Here is a 9,038-nt window from a genome sequence, read left to right on the forward strand (position 1 = left end):
TAGCAGAGGCTCTGAGCGCAATCTTTTAAACATCCTTAGGTATGGGAGCTGTGCCAGAGGGCTGGAAGGTTGCCAATGAAACCCTTCTGCTTCGGAAGGGAGAAGTGGATAAACCAGGCAACTATAAACCAGTCAGTCTAACATTAATTGTGGGATGAGGGGGTGGACATATGAGGAGAGGTTGAGTAGATTGGGACTCTACTCATTGGAGTTCAGAAGAATGAGAGGCGATCTTATTGAAACATATAAGATTGTGAAGGGGCTTGATCGGGTGGATGCAGTAAGGATGTTCCCAAAGATGGGTGAAACTAGAACAAGGGGGCATAATCTTAGAATAAGGGGCTGCTCTTTCAAAACTGAGATGAGGAGAAACTTCTTCACTCAGAGGGTAGTAGGTCTGTGGAATTTGCTGCCCCAGGAAGCTACATCATTAGATAAATTTAAAACAAAAATAGACAGTTTTCTAGAAGTAAAGGGAATTAGGGGTTATGGGGAGCGGGCAGGAAATTGAACATGAAGCTGAGTTCGGATCGGTCAATGCCCTGTGGGTGGCGGAGAGGGCCCAGGGGCTGAGTGGCCGGGTCTTGCTCCTACTTCTTGTGTTCTTTAGATTTGTGGTTGGGATCAGATCAGCCATGATCTTATTGAATGGCGGAGCAAGCTCGAGGGGCCGATTGGCCTACTCCTGCTCCTATTTCTTATGTTCTTATGTTCTTATGTAAGCTTCTATAATAGGGGAAAAGCTTGAATGACATGGATAAATAAAGGCCAGTCAGGTAGGCTTTGTAAAAGGCAAGTTGTGTCTGAAAAATTTTATAGAGTTCTTGGAGGGAATACTGGAGTGTATAGATAAAGGAAATGCAGTGCATGTTGTGCATATTTAGAAGATTAAGGGGTGAGTTGATAGAAGTTTTCAAGATATTAAGGGGAACTGATAGGGTAGATAGAGAGAAACTATTTCTGCTGTTTGGGGAGTCTAGGACGAGGGGACATAGCCTAAAAATTAGAGCCAAGACTTTCAGGAGTGAAGCTAGGAAGCACTTCTACATGCAAAGGGTGGTAGAAGTTTGTAACTCTTTTCATCAAACAGCAGTAGGTGCTAGCTCAGTTGTTAATTTTAAATCTGAGATTGATAGATTTTTGTTAACCAAAGGAATTAAGGGATACAGGGCTAAGGTGGATATATGGAGTTAGGTCACAGATCAGCCAGGATCTCATTGAATGGTGGAACAGACTCAAGGGGCTAAATGGCCTACTCTTGTTCCTATGTTCCAATGCAGTGTTCAGTTCCATTTGCAACCCCTCAGATAAGCAGTCCGTGCCCGCATGCAGCAAGACCTGGACAACATCCAGGCTTGGGCTGATAAGTGGCAAGTAACATTCGCGCCAGACAAGTGCCAGGCAATGACCATCTCTAACAAGAGAGAGTCTAACCACCTCCCCTTGACATTCAACGGCATTACCATAAGCGAATCCCCCACCATCAACATCCTGGGGGTCACCATTGACCAGAAACTTAACTGGACCAGCCATATAAATAGTGTGGCTACAAGAGCAGAGAGGCTGGGTATTCTGTGGCGAGTAACTCACCTCCTGACTCCCCAAAGCCTTTCCACCATCTACAAAGCACAAGTCAGGAGTGTGATGGAATACTCTCCACTTGCCTAGATGAATGCAGCTCCAACAACACTCAAGAAGCTCGATACCATCCAGGACAAACCAGCTCACTTGATTGGTACCCCATCCACCACCCTAAACATTCACTCCCTTCACCACCGGTGCACAGTGGCTACAGTGTGTACCATCCACAGGATGCACTGCAGCAACTAGCCAAGGCTTCTTTGACAGCACCTCCCAAACCCGTGACCTCTACCACCTAGAAGGACAAGGGCAGCAGGCACGTGGGAACACCAGCACCTGCACGTTCCCCTCCAAGTCACACACCATCCCAACTTGCAAATATATTGCCGTTCCTTCATCGTCACTGGGTCAAAATCCTGGAACTCCCTACCTAACAGCACTGTGGGAGAACCTTCACCACACGGACTGCAGCGGTTCAAGAAAGCGGCTCACCACCACCTTCTCAAGGGCAATTAGGAATGGGCAATAAATGCTGGTCTTGCCAGCGACACCCACATCCCATGAACAAATAAAAAAAATATGAATTTTCTAAAGGTGCTTTATAAGGTGCCGCATAGGATACTTGCTGACAAATAACATGCGTGGTATTAAAGGGAATTTGGCAGCATGGATAGGAAGTTGGCTAAACCACAGCAAACATAAACAGTGGTGTCTCCCAGAGCTCAATGTTGGGACTGGTGCTCTTCTCAATATATAAATAATCTGGACTTGGGTATTGGGAGCACAATATCAAAATTTGCAGATGGTACAAAAATAGTAAGCATGGTTACCTATGAAGAGGACTTGTGATGTTTTACTACGTTAAAGGTGCTATATAAATGGAAATTGTTGTTGTTGACTGTGACTTCAGGAGGGTAAAAATAGGTTAGTAGATTAGGCAGATATACGTCAGATGAAATGTAATGCAGATAAATGCGAGTTGATATATTTTGGGAGGTAGAATAAGGAGAAGAAATATAAACTAAATGATAAAACTTTAAAAGGATTAGAAGAGCAGAGAGACTCAAAGGTTCAAATGTACAACTCTTTAAAAGTGGGAGGACTAGTTGATATAGCTATATAAATGCATACAGGATCCTAGGTTTTATAAATAGAGACGTCATAGAGACATTGAGCACATAAGTAAATGGTAGTGCTAAACCTAAACAAATTATTGGTTAGGCCTCAGTTAGAATATTATGTCCTATTTAGGGCACTCTACTTTACGAGTAGATCCTAAATTATGCCCCTCCCTCCCCCAAATCCATCAGGTTTGTTTTACTTTAATCACTAATGTAAGCAAAAAAGTTGATGTGAGTATAAAACAAGGAAATGTGCTTTATATGCATACTGACTTTTCTAATCATTAGCTACCAGGGGCCAACATACCCTGGTTCAGCACAAATAACTTCTCCAAATCTAATCCCTTAATTTCTTTCATGATTTAAAAAATTGGATCAGTGCTCCCTTGATGGAATTGTGTATAAATGCACTGCTGCATTGATACTGCTCCGTTCAAACCAGGAGGTTCCCATGTTCAATCCTGGGCTGTGGTGAGTTGGCTGATCGAAGCCAGGCCAGTTCTACAAACTGCCTCAGTGCCCTTGAGCTAAGGAAAGGAAAAATCAGGAACTGCTTAGAGCATTCAAGAATTTTTCTGATTCGACTAACCTTTAATGTACAAGGGAAAAGGAGTGTGAGAAAGTATTGCGTTCTGATGCTCATACTTCGCCATCTCCTGAACAGATCTCTTTTTTAGCCTGAGCGTTTCCAGAGTAGGGAGAGAAATCAACAGCGAGGGTCCCCTAGCTGATCACTAACCAGTGACCCCTTCGAAACATAAAGAATGGCTCTTGGATCAGGTACTGAAGGGAAAACACCCCATGGAACTTTATCCTAACAAGATCCACTGCTTCAATGCAACAAGTTAGTGAAGAAAAGATAGAGGAAAAATAAAATTACGAAGAGTGTCCCTTTTCTGTTCACAGCCTTTGCAGCCCACTTGTGACAAACTTGTTGATGATGAGCTCCTCCCTTCAGTTCTGGAAATAATATCTGAGGTAAAGGAAAATGACAGCACAAAATCTTTGGAAAAGCAAGAGGAAGCTTGTCAGAAACGTCACTTCAGTGAATCCTCCAACTCCAAGCAACACAGAGTATCATTGGATGGAGGGATGTCAAATCATGAAACTGAGAGTTCCAACAACTCTAGTCAGAATTATATTTTTTTGGATCTGCAAGATTCATCATCTCTTCCTCAGGAAGATATCAACTTTCACAAGAGAGACAAAACTAGTTCATTGCAGGATTCTCAGTCAAGAATGGGGCCTCTGTCCCCGGACACACAGAGTCATAAAGAACACATCCAAAAGGATGTCCATTGGAACAAGCAGTTCTCATCAGTGCAGCCAATCAATATCTCCGGCATGAAGCAACAACACCCATCACCATTGGTCAGTTATGATGACATGCTCCATCTCTTTGGTCACTTGCATTTCCCAGCATCATTTGATTATCGATCAGTGAGTGCAACAGACATTTCAAACCATTCGTATCTCCTGCTTCCTGATTTGGAACCAGATATTTTCTCGCATCAGTGCTCATTGGCCAAAGAATAAAAACATCGAGATACGTGTACAGTAATGTGTAGGCAACATAAAAGAAGTGTCGGCGGTGAAGAATTAAATCACCAAATAGGTTACTTGTGCTCATCTTTGTGGTCTGCTACTCTTTTGAATATAGTTGCTAACCCCAGCAATTCATTTGACTGCTTAACTCAGCTTATTGATAATGTGGAAAGACTTAATTAAAGCTTCCTTTCATTGTCAATTAAAGAACCATTCTCCCACCTCACTGTCACATGATGCAGTAGATCTTAATCTCTCTCACCATGACATCTCTGAAAATCAGTTGGAACCAGACACGGGTACACTCATTTCTCTGTACACACCCAACGGGACATAGACCTTGGCATAACATACATTATAGGGGTTTTTTGCTTTATCTCCCACAGGAGAACCCCACCAGCTGGCAGAGTATATTGGAAATTCTGGTGAGCTGCGCTTGATTTTCCAACCATTAATTTAAATAGTTGGAAAATTGTACAAAGCATGTACCTGAATTTTTGATGTACATTGCGTTAGAAGGGCTCCGCACCAGGAGCGCAAAGTCAGAAAATTACCCTTGTTTTGTCGCTTTTAAGACAAAATTACACCTCCAAGAACTGTATACCAGCTACACGTTACTATAGAAAAACTTAGGGTGCACTTTTTTATTTGTTCTTGTCAGGTGGGCAACACTGGCAAGGCTGCACCCATTGCCCATCCCTAGTTGCCCTGACAGCATTGGTGCAAAGTGGTTTCATTTTGCAGCAATGCTAGTTATAGTATAATGGCAGCCTACATCTGCAGTCAGGTTAGGCCCTAACTCTGGATTTAGATTACACAAATGTGGTGTTGTGCAAGGCAGAAACTGCTTCACACTAACACAAAACTTGTGTAAATGCAACCTTAACTTCATAGCCTCTTAATAGTGAAGCGAGAATAAAATTCCACTCCATTCCTAGGCAAATTACCAAGTCAGTGACATTATCAAGTCTATATCATTGTCACATTTGTATCAAGTCTGACCCTCAGTTAGTGATTCTGACAGTTCAATGGGCTGACACCTAAAGATGTGTAATGATAACAGTGAAAATACTGTACCAGTACTGAGTTTTGATGACTCACCTGTTGAGCACTGGACTAGCCTTCATACCATAGGAATCCCTTGGAGGCACTCAGGGACCAGCCTTGTTGCTGACACCAGTGGAGTGGCTCACAGCTATGTAGACCCAAAAAGGTACACCATCTTTGGGGGAAAAAAGAATGTATCTATCCTATCTATAATAGGGGGATGTGTAATATATTTAAAACTATACGTGACGGGAGGGCCAGCAAGCTGACCTTTCACCTCTCAAACCTGGATTTGAACCCGGCTCAAACTAATCAGATGAAAGTCTACTATTTCTAACTGCAAGGGTTCTATGTGAAATTAGCTTGTTAAGTCTGAATCCTGTTTTCAGTTGGTGTGAGCTTATATCACAAAACTGCGCACAATTTGGCATCAATTGACACTAAAGAGGTTACATTGAATTACATCGAAACTACAGCACAGAAACAGGCCATTCGGCCCAACTGGTCTACGCCGGCGTTTATGCTCCACATGAGCCTCCTGCCTCCCTACTTCATCTAACCCTAATTCCAGTGTTATAGTCCCATCTCTAACCTGGGATTGTGGAATTACCACTTAAACTAGCAATCTCATTCAGAAAGACCAGAAGGATAACTGGTGTGAAAAAATACACACTGGTGAAGTACACTGTACACTCACTGTGACAAACATTTTGAGACAGCAAAAACATGCGATATGATAAACGGTTTCTTTTACCAAATTACTGTATTTGTCAGTTCTGTGCACATCACAGTACAACATCAGGAAGTGGTTTATCCATGGACTGATTATGTTCTTATTGAATCAGGGACTTGATTTGGGCTTGTTACAGTCCTACCCGTTTACTTGCAACTCGCTTAATTGTAATTCCTGTTTTAACAAGACCATTTCTAAAGTCACATTTTTCCCCCTATACTTCTAATCGTGAAAAGTTTGTGCTATTGTAATTTAATTTATGCAATTCCTCTTATATGCAACAGACGCACAAAAAATGCACATTAACGAGACTTGTACACCTTAGAACCTAAGGCTTTCACCTCTCAATCTGATTGAGTTTGGCGATCTAAGATTCAGTTTTACCTGGCTTCCATCTGTTGTGTGGGTTAGGGAAGAATGGAAGTTGAATTTCCAGATGGCTCAACAAAAAAAAGCTCCGTGACTTATTGCTGTACGAGCAAATGGATATTTTGAGCAGGAATTGAGCATTCAAAAGCGAGTCACACAGAAGCATGGCCTTTCTGAATCTTGGGTTTCTAGAATTCTGAAAAGAAAAGCGGACATCTTAAAGGAGTGGGAAAGGAATGAGAACCGGGATAGGAAATAAAAGCGTGAAAGTAAAATGGCTGATGTCAATGAAATGCTGCTTAGATCGGTTAATCACAAAAGAGTTCAGAAAGTCACGCTTGACGACTGCCTGTTTTAAGCTAAAGCTAATGAGCTTGCCAAAGAACTTGGCGTGGAAAGCTTTGAAGCATCAAATGAATTCCTGTGCCACTGGAAAATGAGGCATAACTTTGTTTACAAAAATCTGTGTGGTGAAAAAGCAGACAGTGACAAACCCGCTGCAGATGCATGGGGTGAGGCAGTGTTGCCAGGTTTGTTAGCAGAGTATCCACCCAACTGCATTTATAATTGCGATGAGACTAGACTTTTCTATCATGCCATGCCTGATCAAATCTTCCTGGCGGTTTGAGTGAGGCGGAGCTCGACCTTTTTGGTTTCAATGGATGATGACCTTGACATCTGCGGAGAGTTAACTGATGCAGAAATCGTTTCTTCTCTGAAAGACTCGGAAGCAGAGGCTGCAGGGAGTGTAAATGAAGATGTGCCAGAGCCGGAAATTCCTACAGTTAGAGAGGTAGATTCTGCACTGTGTGTTTTGTGTTGATTCATTGAATCAAAAGACAGTGAAACGTTCAATGAATTTTATGCACTGGAAGAGAAAGTGTGGAGATTGATGACTTCTGATCTCAACCAAAAAAAAAATCACTGTATTCTTGACAGCATAAAAAACTCAGGAGACATGAGCATTTTTCTTTAATTTTTAAGATGTTATACTATATTCACCTTTTTAAGATGTTGTAAGATGTTGTAATTTTTAAGGTGGCATACTGTATTCACCCTTGTTGTAAGATGTTGTATGAAATTTAGGCAGATAAAGGTTGTTATGCACCAGACCAGCCTTGATTTTTGTTGCTTTTCTTGCTGCCCACTTAATAGAAATTTCCATTTTATCGCAATTTGTGAGGCTGTCTCGAGCAGTTCCAATTAGCGGATTCTAATGTATAATCGATTATTCCCTATCAACAGTATTCATTATGGCAATGCTGTAGTGTATGTGGGGGGTACTATTGTAGTATTCACGAATTATCCACTGCCTATCCTAAAATGATTGTGCAGCATGTTTCTCTGATATACATTGTGAACGCTGCAATATTTCAACAGCTGAAATTTTGTTATAGTGCAGCTCTACGTGAAATACTAAACAATGAAACTAATTTTTTAACTTTCTATTGTTTGTGGTGTTTATTCACATTCTAATATACTCAATTCCTTGTAAGATTAACCGTGTAAATATTGTTCTGCCTTCCATGTTACAGCTAGTATTGTTAAAGTTGTATTTTTTTTCCTGAGAGTTCTGCCCTAAGGCCCTACTTTGTGCTGTTATGGGATTCCTTGCTTAATTAATTAAATAAAGTAATAATAAATGGCTTTTTAGTAAAATGTGCCTCTCTTTGCAGACAGTATTTGACCTGGTGTGATTTAGGCAATGGAACTTGATTTCTCAGACCATTCATCTTTGGTGCCACCCATTGGATCATTTGTGAAAGACACTGGGCTCAATTTTAAAATGAAAGTCCGGGTGCGTTGAGGGTGGGGGGGGGGGCAAAGAAAATTGGAGAAATCCAGAGCGGGCAGGATTCCCGGCTCCAACCCGCTGAAGCACGCGCACGACCCAGAGTCATCTGGCTGCGCGCGCCGTTCCCGAACCTGAATATTTAAACAATCAAATGTACCTTATTGAGGTACTTGAGGTAGTTCATTTTTGGCATATTAAATAGTTTAAAGGATTTTGACCTTACCTGGGCGGCTTTCCCACGGCTTCTGATTCACGCCTGGTGAAACCAGATGTGAAGGGTCAGATCAGTCAAAAATAAACTAAATAAAATGACATTTCCTATTGTAAAAAAATAAATAAACATACATTACAAACGATGTCACCTGCACCCCCCTGCTCCAATGTCTCTCCCCCCCCCCAATTCCAATGTCTTCTCTCCCCTCCCCCCTTCAAACTTTGTCTCTCCCCCACCACCCCCCCCCACCACGCCCCCCAACTCTCTCTCGCAACGGCCGATGAGACTCGTTGTTTCAAAACATGTTCATGGCAGCAAATATTTAAAGTTCGTCGAAAATTCAGGTCTAAGACTCATAATTGGAGGAAGGGTCTTAGACCTAAAACATCGACTGACTGACTGACTTCTGTTTCTCCACCGATTGCTGCCTTACCAGCTGACTATTTCCAGCATTTTACTGTTTTGTTTTTGTTTTCAGATTTCCAGCATTTTGCTTTTTTTTGTGTGTACTTTAAGTTGCTTGGGTAACACCGTTAGCGGAGCCATAGCTACTGAGCAACTTGAGGCTTTATTGCCTTTATCAAGCATGGCGCCCACGATCTCAAATTGGCACCGGACATAACGCACACGCGC

The 9,038-nt window shown here is 42.0% G+C and overlaps 1 protein-coding gene across 1 annotated transcript in view; it reads left to right on the forward strand.

The window, feature by feature from the left end:
- The window catches only part of mpl (MPL proto-oncogene, thrombopoietin receptor), a 32,528-nt gene extending 24,494 nt beyond the window's left edge, over positions 1-8,034 (forward strand). Inside the window, exon 12 of the mRNA XM_067990007.1 lies at positions 3,609-8,034. Within this exon, the coding sequence (XP_067846108.1) occupies positions 3,609-4,238 (630 nt within the window). The 3' untranslated portion in view covers positions 4,239-8,034. The remainder of the gene's footprint in view (positions 1-3,608) is intronic.
- Positions 8,035-9,038: the final 1,004 nt, after the last annotated feature.

Source organism: Heptranchias perlo, chromosome 9 (assembly GCF_035084215.1).
Source record: "Heptranchias perlo isolate sHepPer1 chromosome 9, sHepPer1.hap1, whole genome shotgun sequence".
Lineage (NCBI taxonomy): Eukaryota > Metazoa > Chordata > Chondrichthyes > Hexanchiformes > Hexanchidae > Heptranchias > Heptranchias perlo.